This window comes from Scardinius erythrophthalmus (assembly GCF_964197995.2).
Source record: "Scardinius erythrophthalmus genome assembly, chromosome: 9".
NCBI classification, from domain to species: domain Eukaryota; kingdom Metazoa; phylum Chordata; class Actinopteri; order Cypriniformes; family Leuciscidae; genus Scardinius; species Scardinius erythrophthalmus.
This window is the reverse complement of record NC_138229.1, coordinates 15,180,612-15,204,123: the sequence shown is the minus strand read 5'-3', so window position 1 is coordinate 15,204,123 and position 23,512 is coordinate 15,180,612. Positions and strand designations below refer to the sequence as shown.

Here is a 23,512-nt window from a genome sequence, read left to right as displayed (position 1 = left end):
ACCACAACAGATCTAAACATTGGGTATAGCCAGGTGAAAATGTCTTGTTGAATCTTGTTGACATATAACAGTAAAATACTTAATGTTAAGGTCTGAATGGAACCCATTTAGGCGACCCATGAGCATTAACACATAGAGGCAGGAAGAAGTACTTTAGAAACCAGCCTTTATTTATTTTTAAGAGATGGGGTTTTGGGCGGGGTCCGTGGGACTGTTTCTGGGGGACGAGTCTGAGGGAAGAACAGGAGTAAGGAGAATGCAGAAGACAAAAGGTAGGTAAAATAAAAAGTGAATACCCAGAAACAGTTTTCAAAACTTTCCCCTAATGGGATTCTTCTGGACTTTTTTTTCCTTACTCAGGACATATTGAGGATACAAAATTATTTGAGTTTGCTTCTGTTGCAATTTGTTTAACCTTTTTTCATAAAATGACTGGACTATGTTTGTGCTTATTAAAAATAACTCTTAGCCTATCTCTCCCTTTCTTTTCATGTTTAATTGACCCTGTTCAAAAAAATGCCAAATTTAAAATATGATTCCAATCATATTCATATTCTAATCATCATCCAATTACCAACATTTTTATCTTAACTCTTTCCAGTATAAAAAAATGGTGTTTTTGGTAATTTTCACAATTTCATGGCACCCCAAAATATTTTGTTGTATGAATATCTGAACATACCAAAAGAAAGAACAGACCCTGTGCTTTTAAAAATAAAAAATAAAATCTGTTTTGTTCTAGCTTCGTGCGTCTTTTTTATCAACACTTGAATGTTGGCAAGTTTCATAAAAAGCAACATGAGCTGAGAAAATCGCATTTTTATCAAAGACTACATCTAGATCAGATTTAATGATGACCAAAACACAGTAGATCGAGTCCATCAACACCCTACACCCATAAAGCTTCACAGCCCTAGTGATCGCATTATGATATCGCTTTGTTTCTGCTCTTCTTTGCCTGCGTTTTGATCTCCTATCCTCACATTAGCTAGAACATTTGTATACTGTAACGTACACACGGCAAGGTAGCCTACTTTATATGCGTATTAGGCCGAATGTATTCGGAGCAAACCCCCCTGATGCTAAACCTTAAAAACTTACTTCAAATATGATGTTTTCTTATTCGGTGGTGAAGTTCGGTTTCTTCTTGCAACTATCTCTCGTCCTCTGCTCGTCCATTTGAAAACTGCGCGCGCACCGCGCCCGCGCTGCCGGCGAACGTTTTTTTTTTATTTAATCAGCATTAGCAACTGCCAGTAGCAAATAAAAATTTGGGGTGGCACCCGGGGTGGCCAATCGGACCCCGGACCCCCCTCTGGCTTCGCCACTGCTTATAGCCTATCTCAGAAAGTGCATTATCGCGCTGCGCTGGACTTCCCGTATCAGCTCCGCTTATGATGAAGCCGCAGTCTAATCCTGTGAACATAAAATAAGCCTGCTCGCAAGCAGGTTTAAGTTTACGGACCTGTTGCTATGACAGCAAGTCCAGGATGTGCTTCGAAGAACCAAACAATCTAAGATCATGCCAAATCATCAACAATCAAATCCTATGGAGTTAGAATCATGCCAAAACCTCACACACACACACAACGTGTTTTACTCACACCCAACGATACGAAGAACGGGCCCCAGTTTCTCATGCAGTGAAAAATACATCGCGGAGCAGAGAGGACACTGACAACGCGCTGACAGACAGGACAGACAAGGTTACTTTTTATATGAAACAAAGTCTCACCTTTAAAATTTGGTCTTTTTTTAAAGAAATTTAAACAATAAATAAGCTAGGCCTACCGTTTCATCTCTTCCTTCTAGACTAGTTGATTTGTAACATCAAATAGGCCTAGGCTAAACATGAATGAACATAAGAAGGAATGTGGTTTTAACCGCGGAAAGACGTCAGTTGGCCTAACTTACACATCGTTTTTCAAGTTCAAGTCCTCCAACGTTAATCTACTAACTCTTCTGACTGCTTTGTCGGATAAAAATGGCGGATGGCGGAGTATGATTTGTCAGATCTTACAAACTTAGCACAAGAATGTATTCTTCCAAAAAAAAAAAAAATTGTTGGGAAACAATTATTAGTCTACATTTTCTTGCCTCACATTTATTTATAAAATAATTTTGTACAGTTATGTCATTTCATGTCATTTCAGATTGCAACACAGTGCTGAGTTATGGATACAGCAATAGAAGATCATTAACTGCATATTGGGAACTAACCTTCAAATAAATTTCATAATGTGCACAGGAGGAGATAATTTACCTATTTTAGAAACAAGGAGCCAACAATCAAAGTGAGCATCTGCTCTGGTTCTTATTGCTATTTCTTTGAATATCATTGTTATGTTTGTATAATTTGGAATGCCATGGGGAAATTATGTTATACAAATAAATACTTTTCAAAATATCAATTCATTGCACTAAGAATCAGAGCTGTATGTTCCATTGCCATTAAACTGATTTATTCACAATGAGTTATAAACATTATATTATTTTGTATTTTATTATATATTGTTCTCCTAGATTTTGGGGCACCAACTTTATTTTAATCAAAGGTAAATAAATCCATCTGTTTTTTTTTTATTTTTGTTTTTTTTATCTATACATAATGATGAAAGAATTGTATCTTGTGTATTTATTACACCAGGCCACTGTCTGCATGAATTAATATATTTATTTTTTTTGGAAACCATTTACTTATAACCATTTCTTAATTATTCTTGAATAATGGTTTTAATATAAATCAGTAAACTCTAAACATTTATAGTTAAAATTAATCTAATAACACATTATAAGTGTGTTTTCTAAATGTCATAATAATTTGTTAACAAACTCATATTCATTAGTTCAATGAGCTCATTGTTTCTGCATTAAATTATTACATTTTTAGCTAACTGATTTTTGTATATGTACATTTCTGAAATGCATAACTTAGACAGTTACCTCTGATAACTGAACACTCTAAAATTGTAATATGGACTCATGCACTTTCTGTAAATCTGCTTTGAAATGATGTGTATTGTGAAAATCATGATGTGTATTGTGTATCGCTATACAAATAAACGTGAATTGAATTGAACTATAGTGCCTGTTACAAATAATATAGGCCTATTATTAAGTATTATGTAATTACAGATAGCTCCACAATAGGATCTGTAGTATTCCTCACTTACTGTTCTTACATTGTCACAAGATCCCAAATGTATGATAAGACCAATTATTTACTAAAAGTTTCTGAAGATTTTTCATCGAGTGTTTTAGGCACCAATTTCTCCATATATTTTGTGAAAAGATATTCTGTTTGATGTGTCATTGTTTGCTCTTTCACCCAGAGGCTGGCTGTTGGTTTTTGTTTCGAGTTGTGTCACTGTGGACTGGGGTACCACAGTGATTCACTTCTCGCTTTGCCTCATACAAAAACCTCACAGAGTTTAAATGGCTGCCACTGCGCTGAATGATTCTTCTGAGGTTGTTCTGTCATCTTAGACATGAAGATTTCCACTGCAGCTTGGTGTTTCATCTCATGGCAATGGATTTTTAACATAGATTTAGTCAAATATGTCTATTGAGAAGCTTTTTCAGAAGACAGCATTTCAATCTCTCTTCCGTATAAGACAACCCCCAACATAGGGCACAATTGCGTCAGGTTTTTGTACTGACGTTTTTCATTGTGTCTGGACTACCACAGTGATACATTCTTCAGTAGGGACTGTACAAAAATCTCATAGCACTGTTAGGAAAGAGCATCTGTTTATAAATTGTATTAATAGCTTTAAGCCAATATCTGACTGAAAAACTGAACGATCACAGTTTTGATTCTCACAGTCTTGTTGTTTCTGTTTTGAAGGCTTTTGTTCCAGTCTCCTGTTTGTATCTGAATGGAGCAGACATGGGTTTATCATGAGGACGGACCGGCAGATGGAATTGTCTTTGAAAGAAAATCAAACTATATCTTTTCAACTGGCTATTTCACATCCAATTTCAGATGGGTCTATATCATATTTCTTAAGATATGAAAATACTTTCCATTACCAAAGGATATTGTCAGAGGGCTGAATGAAGTGCAGATCCTCTAACTTTCGGAGCTCCCATCCGTCTCACGGTCAACCCAAGTAAGTAAATTCACTTCAATGTTATTATTATTATAAAGCATTTTTCCAACCCATGCACCTGTTTTGTGAATACATGCACTTTGCTTAGTTAGTTGTTGTAAATAGGGCTTATTTAGGTCAGTTTGTCCGTCCTAATGCAGATGTAGGGTCAGGGGTGTTTTTGTAAGGGTTACGGTAGCAGTGCATTTTCAGCTACTGACACTTTAACATTCGGAAAGCCGATAACCCTCACCGTCTTACCAAGTAAGTACTTATTTTTATTGCATGCTTTTACACCAACCATTTTGCTGTAGAAAATAGTGGAAAACCAATTAGGTTCAAACGATGTCTGTAAGTTGCTCTTAGTTGGTTGTGCTGCTGTGTTGCGTTCAGCTTGAGATCGCAGTATGTTCACTGTTAACCCGTTGCTCTGAAGAAAACATTTGTAGTAGAGTCATTATTTGTTCATAAAACTAAAAGAATAGATGACTGCAACGGTTTTTTCACTACATTATGGGCATAGTTTTGCAAATACCATATGTAAAGAACTGATAAGAATGTAAATGTGTACCTTGAAATGCAATGTAAGTTGTTTTGTATAAAAGCGTCTGCCAAATGCATAAATGTAAATGTAAAATGTAAAGAAAGTACGGTCTTGCCAAAGAATTGAAAAACTGATGAAAACTGCTTATTTTTCTTTGCTTAGAAGATGTACCGTCTACTCCTCCGGTTTTGTCCATCCTGTCCCCTGTGAATACGAAGGGCAAAGAACAGGATATTTGTTTGGCCGCCGGGTTCTATCCTCAAGAAAAGACTATGGATTTGACTTCTGAAAGTAAAAGTCTTGTGAGTCTAAATACCAAGAGCGCAGAACTGTTCAAATCCACCAAAACCTATTATTATGCTGGATTCAATGGTGACACAATCCAAACATGCAAAGTGGATAATATAGAAGCAGACAAAACTGCTACTGAAGATGCTTCTGCTCCTGTGACAGGTTTGTACTTAAATTGATAATTATAGTTTCATTTTTGTTTTATGAGACTTAATATTTTAAGTATTGTACGTTATTATGTATATATATATATATATATATATATATATATATATATATATATATATATATATATATATATATATATATATATATATATATATATATAAGAATTCTTTGTTTTCTACTTAATTCTTATTCTGCAGGAAGTCCTAATAAACCAACTTCACAGTCTTGTGAAACAAATGCTCCTAGCACTCCAGCCTCAGAGTTCAACAGGGGTTAGTAATAAAATAGTGTATTATATGCTACACATATATCTTGCATTAGTTATCTAGATTATGCTATATAAGTAAATTAAACATCAAGGGATGATTCATTTTGTGTGTTTTTTTTTCTTTTTTTTCCTCAGATGATCCAAAAATGAAGTCATTGACCCTTCTTGTGACAGGTCTGAGAATTCTGCTGGCTAAATGTGTTGCAGTCAATGTATTGATGACTGTAAAGGCATTTCTATTTTAAAGGCATTCGAATTTCTTAACTGATGCTTGATCAGAGCCTGGCAAACAAACAAATGCGATTATAGTGAGCCACAGTGACAGTATTTATCTATATCTCTGTCTGTTAATGTTAAATGGAATGATACAATTTGTTACTAATAGTTCAAATATACAAAACATAGATACAACCTATATTGTATTTTTTTTTTTTTTACATTATAAACATTTCTGAATTAGTGCTGTAATGTGCATATTGCTTTGTTGTTGTGTGTTTTTAGATTTTGTTGCAGACAAGTGCAAGTTAGAATTTTTATGCTTTTTAAATCAACAAGATATAATTTTTTTTTTACATATAGCGGTATCACAGAGTTCAAGACTCTTACATTGTCTAATTGTGTTATTGATTCTTATTATATGACTTAAATACTGAGGCTTTGCATGTAATATGATTTTTATTTTTTATTATAAAATAAAATGCCTTCATGAAAAAAATGTCATGCGAGTATGTCTAAACCACAGTTTCAACAGCACATTGGTGCTCTCGGCAGACGTTAACCACACTTTCGGATAAAGATCTACTGCTCGCTTCGGGTTCCAAGAATTACTGTTTTGTTGCTAAGTTTTTTCCCCTCGGTGCCTCTGTGATATAAAACGAAAAACAACTGTAAAAAAGTCTTGCATCTACAGCTTCTGGGGGCATTTTTAAAGTAATTACTTAACTTGATTTAAAAATAAATATTTCACAATTGTTTGTCAAAGCACTGTTTTAATGATGAAATTTGTGAGACATGCACTATACTGTTTTAAGATTTTATAAGAAAAGATAAGATTTTTAAAATGTTTTTAAAAGAAGCTGCTCACCAAGGCTGCATCTATTTGATCAAAAATAAGGCAAAAACAGTAATATTGTGAAATATTATTTACAAATTAAAATAACTTTTCTTTTTTAATATATTTTAAAATGTAATTTATTCTTGTGATGGCAAAGCAGAATTTTCTGCATCATTACTCCAGTCTTCAGTGTCATGATACTTCTGAGATAATTCTAATATGTTGAGTTATTATTATTATTATTTATTATTATTATCAATGTTAAAAACAGTTGTGTAAATTCTTTTTCCAAGATTTTTTGAATAGAAAGTTCAAAATAACAGCATGTATCTGAAATAGAAAGCTTTTTAACATTATAAATGTATTTGCTGTCATTTTAGATCATTTTAATACATCCTTGCTGATTAAAAGTAGTTTCTTTTTTGTTTTTAAATCTTACTTACCCCAAACTTTGAAACGGTAGAGTGTATAATTGTTACAAAAACTTTATATTTCAGATAAATGTTGTCCTTTTGAACTTTCCATTCATCAAAAAAAGTACAAAAAGCACTAATAAGTACAAATAATAATAGATGTTTCTTGTGCACCAAATCAGCATACTGGAACTGATGCTAAAAATTCAGCTTTGCATCACATGAATACATTGCTTTGTAAAAATATTCAAATAGAAAACAGTAGGCCTAATTTTAGGCCTAATTTAAAAATATTTCACAATATTTCTGTTTTTGCTGTATCACTACTATACTGTTTTTGGAAAAAAATAAATGTAGAGCAGAAGAGATTTTTAAAAAAAAAAACATTAGAACAATCGTACCAATCTTAAACTTTTGAACCTTAGTGTAAGTTACTAGTCTCTTCAAAGCAAATATTTGTTCTGTTGTATTTACAAATCACTTAATTGTATTTATTAAATATAATTAATAAGTAAGATGTTTTCACTCACACATTTTATTGAAATAGTGAGCTTGCTGCTAACCGAGACCATGAAATAAAAGCTGTACTGCCCTCTTGTGGCCTATAGTGGGATTTTGCATGCCGTTAGGCCGGTTGTCTAAACAGCAGGCTTGAGTGACACCTAGTGGCCGGCAAAACCACTTTCTGCTTGTATGTGAACGCTCAAGAGCTCAAGGGGATAATGGTTCATGTCCGGCCTGGCTCATGTCCCGATTTTAATCCGGCTTTACCCCGCTATAAGAGGACTCGCAGAATAAAATGAATATCGGCTGTCTGCAAATAACACATTTCTAAAATGACATCAAGTAGCATCGTGCTTTTACTTGATACTCCATCTAATGCAAGGAGGCATTCAAAAGTGTTTTGTTTACAGCAGATTCGTTACATTAGAGCTCGTAAACATTCAGTTTTAATATGCGTTGACAAAACAAAACCGAGTAATATAAGGAAAAGCCCAATGTTATTAACCTATTTTAGACACTGCTTCATAGGTTGACAGGAATGAGCAACAATAACGCCATGTGTCAAGGTAAAACTAGGCCAGTAGAACACTGATGTCTATATGAAGAGGTGAGTTACTATGTATTCCTCATTTGAATGGTTTCTTCACCTAGTCTAAAATGTTCTGTTTTGTAGGTGTTATTTTAATTCTGCAGCTAAACTCATGTACACATTCAAAGGAAGTGCAGAAATATCCCAGGATCTGATGTAAATTGGGAGCAGTGACACTAAGGTAAGGATTTAAACTGCTACAAAATTGAATGTATTTATTCAATTTGTTTCACCGCACCACAGTAAAATATTCTTTGTAAATGAATTGGAAATCACAATATATCACAATCACTGATATATTCTCAGATGTCAGTGATTGTCTATAGCTTCTAAAGACTCTTGGCTACATTATAATGTATCTCAGGCCAAATTTGAGACAAATAGTAAAAATTATTCTATTCTCTAATGCAAAAACAATAATTCAATTTTTTAAATTTCAAAATAATTGAAAATATTTTAATTTTTCTGAATGCATTTGATAATGCTAAAATGTATGGGGAAAGAATGTAAAAATGAAGTATATTGAGTATTTTAAGATAGTGTCATTGAGAGTTTGGTAAAGGATGATTTGAAGATTTCCTGTTTAAATCTATATTTTTTATCTCTACATTGTAGGGAGAGGTTTTATGTATGGGAATGCAACACTGTGGTCGTCTGGTTCAGGCTACAAGCTCTTTATGGGATCTGGAACAAAATTAATTGTGCAGTCCAGTGAGTATATTCTTTTTAATAGCTTTTGTTGTTGCTTTTATAGCATGAAAAGTATGGCTTGAAATTATTATTAGTTTTTTATATTATATTTATTATTCTTTAATTAAAGGGAAGTGGAATGAGTGCAACATTTTCATATCATTATCACTGGTGATAATTCAAAGATTATAAATTAAAAATATTTTGTTTGCACATAGAAATATTGCTCAGTTGAGGATGTTTGCACTGAAGGATATTTGACATGGTGTGTAGTGTTGTGTGAATGACCAGGGAATCAATAAGATAATCTTTGGCACCGGTACAAAACTTATAGTGGAATCAGGTGAGATTTATAATTCCTTATGGCTTTTAAGTCTTCTGTAATGCAAGAAAGTGACATTTATGTTGAGCACTTCTCCAATTATAATAGTTATAAATACCGGTCACTAATCTACTCATTTACAAACCAGTTAGCTCTCCTCTGAAACTATAAAAAAGCTAAAGTGAAAACTGCATTCTGTCTGCATTTGATGGAATATTAGACCCCAATTCAGTGTTTGACTAATGTAGTACATGATGAATGTGTGTTTTTTTTTTTTAGAAAAATAGTTTGAATGGCAATAATCAGAGGGAAATAACACATTTTCAGTCCTTAAATGAGATAAAGTGATGCTCATTGTGTCGAGGCGTTTTTGTTAAGCAGTGTAGCTCTGTGAGAATGCAATAGGGGTTAACCAGGTCGTATTTGGCCAGGGTACCAAGCTCTTTGTGGAATCAAGTAAGTTGTATTTATTTGTTTAACAATTTATTTGGTAACACTTTACAATAAGGTTTCATTAGTTAACTACATTAGTTAACATGAACTAACAATAACAAAAGATGAATAAATACTGTAATATATGTTACCAATAACAAATTCAAATGTGTAAGATTAAAAACGAACATTGGTTGCAGGTCTCATTTAGTGTGTTGTGTCTAAATAGCAATCTTTGTAATTGTAAAAATAGTCTTAGTATATATTTTTGAGACATACAATCATGTTGCATTTACATGAAAACATCCAACTAGCTGTTAAATTTGAAAGACTTTATATTCAGTTACTTTAATCCAATTTCACTGTACACAAAACCTCAATTAAATGTCATGAATTGCTCGCATAAGAAAATATACATTTTTTATTGTTGAAATTAATTTGAAAATATATCTATCTTTAAAATTTGCTGTTTGGCGGGTTTGTGTTATGGTGTATAACTTTGTGTGACTAGAGGGAATGACAAGCTTATATTTGCAAGTGGCATGAAACTAACTGTGGAATCAAGTAAGTTCCGCTCTCTAATCTTAAAAGAAATGTTTGTTAGGTGTGACTTTTAAATACTAAATAAGAAATTTGCAAAAAGTAGTTTAGTAAAATACAACATGTATTTTGTGTAAGTTTTAGAGATGCTTACTTTTGACTTGCAGAGGTTTTTTAACATAAATATTTGCAGCCTTTGTATACTTAATTGATCCTACAAGTACTGCAGTCTTGATGGCAATGCTGGGCTTTTTCAAGAGTTAAAACATCTTATATGTAACATAGAACATGGCATTTTAACAAACAAAATTTTAATTTTAACAAACAAACCTAAACAATAACTTTAAAATGATCAATGTGCAGTGAAATCTCTTTTGATAGACAGCATGTTTTTAGAGATTGCTTCTCATGCAATGGTTTATGTATGGATGTGTAGCCATGTGTGAATACTGGCAGCCTTGGAAAGATAATCTTTGGTAAAGGAACCAAACTTTCCATCCATGCAAGTAAGTTTGCATGTCTGATATATTCAATAATTGCAACATCTTCAGAGTTGTATGTTTTATCCTTTTTTTGTGAGTGCATTCACTCTTGAGAAAGTTCTGCGAGTTAAGTGGTAGTATTGGTCTAGTATCTGGACTAGTAATCCAAATGTTGAAGGTTGAAACTATAAAAAGTGATTCATAAACTGTGTTGCTGAAAGATAATCCTATAGAGAAATTGCTCTGAGGAGGTTGTTGAGTACACTTGGAAAGCACTTTGATTGAGAATGCATCTTATATATGATATCTTAATTCTGTAAATCTTTTTTATATTCTCTTTAAACATGCCCAGCTATTATGGACTTAAAATTTACATGCAGATTTAATTATATGCTTTGAAAACAAAAGGTAAAAATAATGCAGTAAAATAAATTATACAAAAAAAATTATAGTATATGTTTTATAAAAAAGTATATATATATAATTAAAACTGAAACATAGTTCAAGATAGTTGAGTGAACAGTAGCTGTTAGTGTTTGGCAGTATTTGATATGGAGTGTCTCTTTGTGTGACTAATGCTGCAGACAAAATCATTTTTGGGAAAGGAACAAAGCTGCTAATTCAAACCAGTAAGTAACATGCGTATGATACTATATCATGTTTGACAATGGAAACTAAAAACTAAACGTATAAATTATATTAATCCTTTCAATAGTTAAATTCCTGAACACTGAATGACAAACAAAGATGCATAGTCAAATTCTTCATTTTAAATTCTAAAATCAAAGGTACAGTTCTGCAGTGGTTTAGTTTCTATCATTTATTGTACAGTAGAAATGGTTATTGTAATGGGGAAGTGTACTGTGTGAATGTTGGTGCTGGCAATAAGCTGATTTTTGGTCAAGGGACCAATCTCATCATTGAATCAAGTAAGTAAGAGTTGTAAAAGTATGTCAGTTATAGAAACTAATTAAGAAATGCAGATTAAATATGCTGCACTATTAGAATTTGTATAAATTACTAGCTTTACCAAGGCCATTATCATGTGCTAAGACTTAAACTTAAATTTTTGTGTTATATTTTTGCAATAAATAATTTAGCACTGAATATAACTGTTAAAAATATCCAGTGAGGGAATCACAATGAGGTTTGCAAAAAGAGAAAAAAAAAAGAGTTTAAAAAGAGAAAAAATGAAAATTTAAAAGACATTATTGTCCACGGAAAAAGTCAAGTCTATATTTCTATAGTGCTTTTCATCAAGCTTCACCAATTATGAAATGAGTTTGAAATGGCACAACGGGTGTAATATTACACAATACTGTAAATTGTAAAATATTTTCTTAGACACTCTGATTTAAAAATTCTACCTTTAAAGTTTCTATCTTTTATGTTTCTGCAGTGGCAGGTTAGTACCTTGAGTATTTGATACAGGCTTTAGTGCTGTGTGGATGCAAATACTAACAAGTTGTTTTTCGGCAGTGGAACAAAGCTCGTAGTTGAATCAGGCAAGTATTTGAGCAATTTTACAACAGAACACTGTTCACATTGTATTATTTGATAGTGATGTGTTGCTACAGTCAAGCTAAAGCCATAATGTTTTTTCATCTCATTAGATCTTTGACATTTAAATAGCATTTGTTGTCAGGTGCATGTTGTTCACTTGGTTTAGTTGTGTGTGGTAGTTCAGTATGATAGGTGGATCATTAAAGGTTCACTGGCCCCAAATAATTTTGGTGTGAACAATACATGAAATTATCATAAAAATACAACATAAGCCACTTAAGTTTTAGAGGCTGAGAACTAATAGACTGCAATTTAGGGTTAGGTGTTTTGCACTGTGTGAATGCTGGAGGTGGATATAACAAGCTGCTCTTTGGGTCAGGCACAACTTTACATATTCAGTTAAGTGAGTGATACCGTAACATCTCTTTAAGATATTACATTTAGGATGTTTTTCCATGTGCACTACAAATCTAAAAAAAACAACAACAAGGAAATTAAGGTGCATTAGCTTTATTTTAATAATAGTCAACACCAAAGTTGAAAATTAATATCAGAATACACCATTATTTTGTTCATTGTGAAAAGTCATGCAACCAAATAGTATATTTAAGGAAGTATGAGACAAGATGCAAAGATAAATGTTAGATGCACTTAAAGAAATTGCACGAAAAGAATAAATAAATCGCATAAAAGCAATTCTTAATTAGTAGTTATTGTCAGGTATTTATATTTGTGCATCTTCGCTTTATGTTATGCCATGACAGTTGGCATGTATTTGTTAGCACCAAAAGCACTGTGTGTCTAGTAGTGGGGGAACATGGAAGGTTATTTTTGGAAAAGGAACAAAACTCATAATAAATTCAGGTATGTATAAATCTTAAATATAAATACACAAACATACCCAGTCTCATCACACCTTTAGACAGTATTGCAATGTAAAAAAAGCTTGGCTAAAATATCCAATTGGATCCAAATAAGGATTAATTTATATTGATATTTCCAGCAGGTTGATTTCAAAGCCTCTATTATTAAATCAAACCAACCTTTGTTCATGATTTTTTTTTTTGCAAAGTGAAAAGAAAACTATATCTTTTTCCTAATGAAAATCCAGCTCACTGGTTAAATCTTTACCATCGCTGACCTGTTGTTTTTAATAGTACATGTACCAAATATCTATATAATTGTAATACTGCACAACAGAAAATGCATATTTGTAAGAGGAATCACTATTCTCTAATCACATCTTTAGTTATTAAACACTTCTATGCGAACATCAGTTCTCTGCGCTCAGAGATAGTGCATGGGGTATTTGGTATAGGTTGTATCTCTGTGTGAATACTGGAAATTATAAGCTTGTATTTGGTGGCGGAACAAAACTCATTGTTGAACCAGGCAAGTATTTGTTTCTTGAAGTTGAAAACCCTTTTAAAAAGCTTTGCTTTATGTATTTGTTTGCATTTAGTTTAGTCACGTGCTATGAGTTTTCTCATATTTCTCACTCCCTTTCTATGCAGCACATGAATATATTCCCTTCTTCTATAGAGGGCTAAATTGAAAACAGGTGAAAACGTGATCCCTGCTGGGCTTTTGTTACATACCAACTCATTAGATTCATTTACTTGTAAAATCTAAATTATTGACCAGGTCTTTTGCCATGGATTTATTACGATGTTTCCAATAAAAGAGAAAAATCATAGATATTAGAAAATTCATGAACTGTTGGGTGCATTTCACACTGTATTGATAAAGGTTATATTTTTGAGAGTGGAGGGAGTTTTTGCTAAAGACAAAATTGGTGTGTGACTAGTGGAGACTTGAAAGTCTATTTTGGCTCCGGAACTAAACTGACAGTTGAAACCAGTAAGTGCTTTGTATTTGCATAAATGCATAACATATTACTAGCAAATTGTTTTTATAAAGCAATACATATCAAGTTGCAGAACATGTTTCAACAAACTAAGCGTGCCATTGATTGCGATATTATGCAGAAATATAGTACTTAATACCTAGGCTAGTACAAGTGAAAATTATTAAATTAATATTTTTCTTTGTTTTTAAACATTTTTCCGTGTGGAACAGAACCTGTAGACTTCCCTATAGATTAGATATAGTAATAGGGTTTTTGATTTGTGATCTGACATTGTGTGAATGTTGGAGTCGCAGGAAAGGTGTTCTTTGGAACAGGCACAAAACTGATAATCCAAAGCAGTAAGTTCATAAGAATTAGTGATGCTTACTTTAAATTGTTTTATTTTGCATTTCTTAGATTAGAATTGAGTGGATTTAATTAAAATGCAGTTAGACATTAATAAGACATCAGATAACACAGCCATCTCATTATGTGTGACTAAAAAGTACATCTAGTACTAGTATCTTTGGGAGATGCATTGAATTAAGTCAATGCCCGTAAGTTGTTTACTTAAATGCTTACTTAAAAGGAATATTTAAATAAAGTATATTCCATGTTGATGTAGTCTTCAGGGGAAACTGACACATAATATGAAACCTGTTTTAATAACCTGATCATTCTACAGTTAAGTTCTATATGTTTATAGACAATTCTATTTTGAAGCTGGTGTTTGCTTTCCCTTAAACAATCAGGATGTTTTTGTGTAGCTATGTAACTGTGTGTGACTTCTGGAGCACAGAAAATAATATTTGGAACAGGCACAAAGCTCAATGTAAATACAGGTAAATAATTTCTGTTTGATTCACTTTAGATTCAAGCTGAAATGCAAACAAGAATAATCTTGTTTCCACTTGCATTATTATTAATAGTGCACGTACTTTATATAATATTGGATGTACATTTTAGGTAGCATGTGAGAAAACAGTAAATTTAGTAATACATGACATATTACTAGTAATGTATTTAAATAATGCTAAGCATTATTGTATATGTTTAAATAAGGGAAATGTTTATGAATAATTTGTAGTGTTGATTGTTACAGTGAAACACTCATCTAGTGTGCCATAATCAGTTATAGTTATGATGCTTCACATTGTGTGAATGATGGATATGGAAAAATGATCTTTGGTTCTGGCACAAAATTACACGTTAGTTCAAGTGAGTATGCAGAATCAAATATATTTCCCCTTTTTTTCTACTGTTACCAACTTTCCTACATTGACCTATAATGGACAGCAGGAGATTAATTGAGAGTATTTTCGCATGGCATGTGATTGTGGAAAAGGAATTTATCAAATAGAATGTGCCAGTTAATGACCGGTCATGAAACTCTAACAATATTCTATTTTTTATTATGTGAAAGCAGCTTAATCAAATAGCAGATTTGTGACTGTGGTGTTAGAAGGTTTTGGTTGTGTGTTGTCATGTTGTGTGACTACTGGAGGAGGTTATAAGATTATCTTTGGGTCAGGCACAAGGTTGATAATTGACACAAGTAAGTTTATTTATTTCAGCAGTACTTTAAAAATGGCATGACTTACATTCTTTTTCTTTTTTTATCATACCGTATTTGCTTAGAAAGCTATTGTTTGTTTGTAGATACATTTTTGTCTTTACCTAGACATCGAACACTTTAAATTTACCGTAATCTGTTTTAACAATCAAGCCGATTATGCCAGAGCCAAGGGAAAGATGCTAAAAAGATGCAATTTTGCACTAAACAAAGTTGATCCATGAAAAAGTATTGCCAGTAAATACACTGTAAAAAAAAAAAATCCCGTTAAATTTACGGTATAAAACTGGCAGCTGTGATAGTCATAAATTCACCCTGACAATGTTTCCAGTTTTACAATGTATATCTGTACATTTCATTAAGTGATATACTGTTAATCTACCTACTTTAACTGCCCAAATCTGCCTTTTTACCTTAAAATGTACTGATAACCACCAGAATAGTAATTCTTACTTTTTACTTGCAAAAATCATGCATTTGACCATATTTTACAGTAAAATTACATATACTGTGATGTTAAACCATAAAAAATGTTCACCGTATATAAGGTAACGTAGTTAACCAATTAACATGTTTCCTGTAGCATTTTTTAATGTTGTTTATTGGAAACATCTTATAAATTCTATATTCATCATTGTCCTTATATACATTATCCTTATAACCTCACTGTTATTAAACAATAACAGTTGTTATAACTGTTAATAAATGCAAGGGTACATTTTCAAAATCTTAGCCAGTAGTTTAGATCATTGATTTATATGTAGAAAGTTATTGTGATGGTAAACTGCATTGTGTGACTTCATCTGGACTCTCTCAAATCTATTTTGGCTCTGGAACCAAACTGATAGTTGAAACAAGTAAGTGTCTGTTGAGAAGTAGAAACATCACAAACAGTTTCCAGATCCAGATCAATAGTTGTGAAATTGCTGTAATTTATTCAGATGCATAGTCCCATTGCCACAATACTTCTGTTTAATTTTTTTCCTAGTTCAATACGTTTATCAAAATGCAAAATGCTTTTAATTAGCAATGATTAGTTTTCACTTGACATAAATATATTGGCAGGTGAGTTGATTTTGGTCCTTCAGGACAGTTTTTGTTCAGTGATCTGGTATTGTGTGACTACTGGTGGTGGAGGCTACAAGATTATCTTTGGAACAGGCACAAAGTTAATAGTTGAAAAAAGTAAGTTTGTTTATATTGGATTATCAGTGCCTCTTTACGGTGTGCTGAATTCTTCATTGTTTTGTTCATTTGTGAAAAGCCATGATTGAAATATCTACTGTTCATTTAATATTGAAAAGGTTAGCTCCGTTTCAAATTTAAAATTTAGTACTGTTGACAAACAGTAGGTATCGAATGCTTTTACTTGGTAGTAAACCCTGTCTTACAGGATGAAAACTTGGAAAATGTGAGATTTTTAAGGTTTTTTAGTAGCTTAAGCTTTCTTAAGCTTTTCTCAGAAACTTCCTTGATGCTTTTAAGATTTAGAAGAAAGCAGTCACACTTTACAGTAAGGTTCAATCTAGTTCAATGTTAACTTTTACATATACTAATGCATCTAAGCTACTGTAAAGCAGTAACACTTTACAGTAAGGTTCAATCTAGATCAATGTTGATTTTTAAAGATGCATTAGTATATGTAAAAATTAACATTGAACTAGATTGAACCTTACTGTAAAGTGTTACTGCTTCTATATCTTAAATAATAGCATCTAGGAAGTTTTTGTAGAGGCAAGATATTGTGTGTGACTCAATCTGGAGGCATGAAAATCTTTTTTGGCTCTGGAACCAAACTGACCATTGAAAGTAGTAAGTGTTTTGCCAATATAGAAATTGCACACATTGTTCTATAGTATAAAAATGCATTCTTTGGTATGAAAGTGGGCTGTAAATTTAACGCAAAGAAATAAAAAGTCATTTCTTTGGAAGGTTGTAGTGTATAACATAGGTTATAGCATAAAAGGAACAATTCATTTGACACAATGTAGGCAATGTGCATAAAGTCATATAATGGAATATTTTAGTCAGATATAATTGAGGTTTAAATAGAATTGTCTTTAGAGTTTATACAGAACAGACTGTATAGTTATATGTGTGTTTGACAGAGTTTTAACTATGGATACAGATTTGTTTTGCATGTGACAAGGGATTTTGATGTGTGGTGTGACATTGTGTGAATACTGGAGGTGCAGGAAAACTTGTTTTTGGGAGAGGCACAAAATTAACAGTTGATTCAAGTAAGTTCATTATGTTTAGCGCTACTCACATTGACATGAACACTTAATCTGATATCGGGTAAATAGCACTAATAGTTAAAACTAAGGCAATTGTTTTGAGAAGACATTGTTTTCCTTTTATCAATTCCAAACATGTCTTTTGCTGTTGAAAAAGAACTAAATTACACTTTTCGGATTGATTACATGCAAATGTCATTTTTGAGTTGAATTAGTGCAATCAAGTTAAACTTTACTTAACATTTTTACGTAACTTAACTGACTTTCCTGGCTATTTTGAAGCAAAATAGAAAATGCACATCTAATTCACAACATTTGAGACAAATCAAAGTGGTTTTGGGAAAGATAGTATTACATTTGAATGAATAAAAACGCTTGACTAAAGCGTCTCTGAAAAATCTAAATCAGGTTAAAATGATTTAAAACATACTTGTTCTATTCAGCCGAAATGCATTAAGCAATATTAACATGTAGCAGTTACACAGAAAAGTTTAACAGAGCGATGGAGGGCTCTTTGGCTGTCTCAATAGTTTTTGCTGTTTGGTTTTGTAATGTGTGACTACAAGTGGACTCAATAAGCTTATATTTGGGACAGGCACAAAGCTGCTCATTGAAACAAGTAAGTTAGTTGTAATCACCTTTATTTAGAGTACACTAAATTCCTGACATTGTTGACATTGTCCCCGGTTTGGTAAATTAAGAGAGACCTTGGTTTTGGGAAAAGGTATTTGTTAAGAGTTAATGTTTGAGTATTTTATAGGCAAACTCTATAAGCAGTCAGCATGTTTTTGTGTGACTATTTAACTGTGTGTGACTGGTACTGGAGTACAGAAAGTAATATTTGGGAAAGGCACAAAACTCACTGTAAATGCAGGTAAAATTTTTGCACTTCTCTACAATTCACATGTTCTCAAGAGAGCATGAGTAAAAGTATATATGGTAACACTTTACAACACTGAAAAACATGATTTGTTGAATTTAATCAATTTTTTATGGTAAGTGATTGCACACAATTGATTTAAGCTACATTTAAACAAATGCATTAAGTTTAACTAAAATTGAATAAGTTCAACTTAATGCATTTGTTTAAATGTAGCTAAAATCAATTGTGTGCAACCACTTACCATAAAAAAATTGATTAAATTCAACGAATCATTTTTTTCAGTGAATGCGCTCAATTTGTTAACATTAGTTTATGCATTAATGCATAATAAACTATGACATTTCTTAAAGTACTTATTACTCACAATAGATGTTATTTACACAATGATCTGTTAAAATATGTATAAATAAATATTAGAGATTATTAAATGCAATAAAAGTATTGTTCATTGTTAGTTCATGATGACTAATGCGTTAATGTTAATAATTGCATAATAAGACACACTTACACATACTTTTACCGAACAAACTTTACAACTTGCATCATTTCCAGCATGTTTTTGTGTAGCTATATAACTTTGTGTGACTCAGACAGGACTACAGAAAGTGATATTTGGGAAAGGCACAAAGCTCACTGTAAATGCAGGTAAACACCAAGTTTTATAGCTCTTACACATTCTTAAAAGAACAGGGACATAAGAATAAACATGCATTTAAAAGATTAGATAATTTAGACATTCTTAAAGGGGAAATTTGTCATTCAAAATCATTTCATATCAGGTATCTAGGTCATGATATAAAATTAATTGGGTTTATACATGTTCAATAATTTGATTTAGTTCTAAAAATAAATTAATTCAAACATGTATAAAGTATGCCAAAATTGGTGCATCCTGGGCAGGATTTGCTTTAAAATACTGGATTGCTTAATAAGATTATAAAAATTATTTGTAAGTGAAAACCAATCATTGCTAATAATTAATTTATGAAAGATTGATTGAGATACTCTGGCCAGATAGTTTTTGTTTGGTAGTCTTACATTGTGTGACTTATGGAAGTGGAGGCAATAAGATTATCTTTGGGACAGGCACAAAGTTAATTGTTGAAACAAGTAAGTTCAAGATTATTAAGTATTATGTGTGCTGAATTCATTGTATTTGATTTCGTCTCTCTATAATTGTCTTCAATCTGAGTGGAAAAAAGTATTGCATAAGGTAACCTCTTGTCAGATGTCAAAGTTAATCCAGATGGTATTTCTCGGGATGGATTTTAGTGACATTTTACTCATAAGCTAAGAATATAAAATTAAGGTACCTGTATAGCTAGCATGTAATCTTTAGGGCAGATACTGTATAATGGATGTTTAAAGAATAATCTTTTTTTACTCTAAAATTAATTTAGACTTTCGACCCAATGGGTATGTTGGATCTTATGGGCAGAAATGCACTAAGCAAAATACTACAGTAATCAAATTGCAACTAAATCCAATGTTATAATATGAGTTACATTCGGTCTTTGTCGGTCGAACATTATTATCAGAGGCTAAGTTTTATAGTATCTTGGGTATCCCTAGTTTTTGCTGTTTGGTTTTGTAGTGTGTGACTGGAGGTGGATTGAATAAGATTACATTTGGGACAGGCACATATCTGATTATCGAAACAAGTGAGTTAATTTTTACACACTATACACCAAAACTATCACTGACATGGCATTGTTTTATGAAAAGCCTTGTTTTTTCTTTACGGGAATAAAACTTAAGTAATTAATAGCACAATATCTGTTAGCATGAGAGCAGCTTTAAAGCCTAAAATAATATTTTTTCTACTGAAGCTTAATATTTTTGTATTAAATTCTAAGTTGAATTTGTTTTTCCCTTAAGCATTCAGTATGTTTTTGTGTAGCTATATAACTGTGTGTGACTGACACTGGAGTAAGGAAAGTAATATTTGGGAAAGGCACAAGGCTTTTTGTAAATTCAGGTAAAACTCTTTCCTGCTTTTTTCATATCGACTCACTTTAAAAGGACTTACAGTATAGTGCACATAAAAATAGATCAAGTTTGTATAACAATATGGAATTCGAAATTGAATTATAATTGAGTGGCATAAGATGAATTTCTTTTTAGAAAATCAGTGTAAAGACAAACATTCTTAATGTCTAACATCGTAACCATATGCGTATAAGTAATAACCAGTTATAGTTATGAAGTTTCGTACTGTGTGAATGATGGAAGTGGATATGGAAAGCTGATCTTTGGCTCTGGCACAAGAGTATATGTTAATGCAAGTGAGTATACAGAATCCCACATATTTGTTTTTTATTGTTATAACTACTGTTGCTAACTTTACATAAAAATGGGAAGCAACAGTAAAAGATTGTTCCACAAAATAGAATGTAAATTATATAATAACAGGAGCTAAAACGTATTTTTAGTATTAAACTTTAAAATACATGAAAGTATATTCATAAAAACAGAGCGGCGATGAACGTGTTAGAAGGTTTTGGTTGTGTGTTCTTATATTGTGTGACTGGAACTGGATATAAGATTATCTTTGGCACGGGTACAAACCTGATAATTGAAACAAGTAAGTTTTTTAATGCTAGTGGTGTTCTTAGGCGTATATATTCATTTATATTCACTGTGTATTATGAGCTATTATTTGCTTTATTGTACCTGCAAAAAATTATACGATCAATGTCATATTTTTTACATTACGGTCATATTTTTTAAGTTTAAATTTCTCATACATCCAAGTTGATTGAACTTAAAAAAAATCCTTATAGCTTTTATTGCTTATAAAATATATAATACATTGAAATCACTTTTTATTCAAAACATATCAGTTTTTTCATGAGTATGAAGTTATTGGGGTAACACATTTTACTTATATATCTTTAAAATCAATAGTTATATCTGTTAACATTAGTTAATGCACTGTATACTGCGAAAGATTAGTAAATTCTGTAAAAAATATACTGCTATAATTGATAGTTTATTTTTGGTAATGCATTATCTAGCATTAACAAATGAGACCGTATTGTAAAGTGTTAGCGTTATTTGTTTGGTAAACTGCATTGTGTGACTTCATCTGGTCTCAGGCAAATCTATTTTGGCTCTGGAACCAAACTGATTGTTCAAACAAGTAAGTGTTTTGGAGGCTAGTTAAAAAAAAAAAGTTTTTTATACATATCAACATTACATATTAAGATAAAATGTAACAAGTCAATCTTATAGTTATTTGACCGCACATTTAAAATACTATCAAAATGGTTCATTAGTATTGCACTTTTATACCAAGAATCATTTATACTACGCTTTGTAATGCATGTTTAATTCCCTTTATCAATGACAAGTTATCACCTTAATCATTGACTGTATGAGAGAGTCTCTCAGGTAGTTTTTGCTTAGTGGTCTTATGTTGTGTGACTTCTGGAAGTGGCCTTAACAAGCTTTTCTTTGGGAAAGGCACAAAGTTGATAATTGAAACAAGTAAGTGTTTTGAGGCTATAGCAAATAGCACACATTTTTTTTATAGGGAATGCATATCAATATACAAATTTCCGAAACGAAACTGATGCATATTTAATCACATATATACCAGACCAAAATGGTTATTTACACATGTAATTGACTTATGGTTATTCATTGCTTTAAAATACACCTTATAATTACAATTTGTCATATTCATCTTTAAGATTAACTGAGGAGAATTAAGTTTCAGGTCAGGTAGTTTTTGCTTAGTGGTCTTATGTTGTGTGACTTCTGGAAGTGGCCTTAAGCTTTTCTTTGGGAAAGGCACAAAGTTGATAGTTGAAACAAGTAAGTGATTTTAAGGCTATAGCAAATAGCACAAATCTTTTATAGGGAATGCATATAATTTACGAAACGAAACTGATGCATATTTAATCACATATATACCAGACCAAAATAGTTATTTACACATGTAATTGACCAATGGTTATTCATTACTGTGCTTTAAAATACACCTTATAATTACAACTTGTCATATTAATCTTTAAGATTAACTGAGGAGAATTAAGTTTCAGGTCAGGCAGTTTTTGCTTAGTGGTGTTACGTTGTGTGACTTCTGGAAGTGGAGCTTACAAGCTTTTCTTTGGGAAAGGCACAAAGTTGATAATTGAAACAAGTAAGTGTTTTTAAGGCTATAGCAAATAGCAAAAACATTTTTTATAGGGAATACATATCAATATAGAAATTTCCGAAACGAAACTGATGCATATTTAATCACATACTGTATATACCAGACCAAAATGGTTATTTACACATGTAATTGACTAATGGTTATTCATTGCTTTAAAATAATTACTTGTCATATTAATCTTTAAGATTACTTGAGGAGAATTAAGTTTCAGGTCAGGTAGTTTTTGCGTTGTGGTCTTGCGTTGTGTGACTTCTGGAAGTGGAACTTACAAGCTTTTCTTTGGGAAAGGCACAAAGTTGATAATTGAAACAAGTAAGTGATTTTGAGGCTAGTAAAGAGGAATAAAACAACACATTTTATACATATCAGGAATGCATATCAATAAGTTAAAGAGAACTTATGCTTATTTAGTCACACGTATACCAAAAAAGTGTAATTTACGAATGGTCATTCATTACTGTGCTTTAAAATGCACATTTAATACACCTTACAATTACAAGTTGTCATTATTAATCATTGAGATTCAATACCGAGAGTTAAGTTTCAGGTCAGGCAGTTTTAGTTTAGTGCTCTTACATTGTGTGACTGATGGAAGTGGAACTTACAAGCTTATCTTTGGAAAAGGCACAAAGTTGATAGTTGAAACAAGTAAGTTCATGATTATCAGTGCTACTTAATGTTTTATGATTTACTTTTCGTTGCTATTTAATCTTATTCCCTTGTTCCAGAGAGAATGTTTCTGAAATAAACATAATAACGATTGTAACTCTATAATTTATCTGAGATCTGCCATTTAACAAGGTATCAGTTATCTTTTCGGCTTGAAGTTAAAACTGGAATGGTCACTGGTGTAGGATGGTCATAGTTTTAGGATATTAAAGTTTCACCTGGTACCAATTACCCTGCCTTACATTAAG

At 32.0% G+C, this 23,512-nt stretch overlaps 2 protein-coding genes across 2 annotated transcripts in view; both read left to right on the top strand.

The window, feature by feature from the left end:
- Nucleotides 1-4,299: 4,299 nt before the first annotated feature.
- Nucleotides 4,300-6,070, top strand: trdc (T-cell receptor delta constant). Its single transcript, XM_081375216.1, has 4 exons — nt 4,300-4,355; nt 4,798-5,088; nt 5,292-5,366; nt 5,498-6,070. The coding sequence occupies exons 2-4, from the start codon at nt 4,908-4,910 to the stop codon at nt 5,605-5,607; spliced, it is 366 nt and encodes a 121-aa protein (XP_081231342.1). The 5' UTR covers nt 4,300-4,355; nt 4,798-4,907; the 3' UTR covers nt 5,608-6,070.
- Nucleotides 6,071-10,406: 4,336 nt separating this feature from the next.
- Nucleotides 10,407-23,512, top strand: part of LOC308695586 (M1-specific T cell receptor alpha chain) — a gene marked incomplete at its 5' end in the record, with an annotated part of 60,288 nt that continues 47,182 nt past the window's right edge. The window contains 2 exons of the mRNA XM_081373771.1: nt 10,407-10,412; nt 11,827-11,893. Of these exons, the coding sequence (XP_081229897.1) occupies nt 10,407-10,412; nt 11,827-11,893 (73 nt within the window). The remainder of the gene's footprint in view (nt 10,413-11,826; nt 11,894-23,512) is intronic.

Coding starts and splice junctions, on each gene's coding strand:
- trdc (XM_081375216.1), top strand. CDS start 4,908: ATGGATTTGACTTCTGAAAGTAAAAGTCTTGTGAGTCTAAATACCAAG. Junction 5,089..5,291: donor TGCTTCTGCTCCTGTGACAG/GTTTGTACTTAA, acceptor CTTATTCTGCAG/GAAGTCCTAATAAACCAACT. Junction 5,367..5,497: donor AGCCTCAGAGTTCAACAGGG/GTTAGTAATAAA, acceptor TTTTTTCCTCAG/ATGATCCAAAAATGAAGTCA.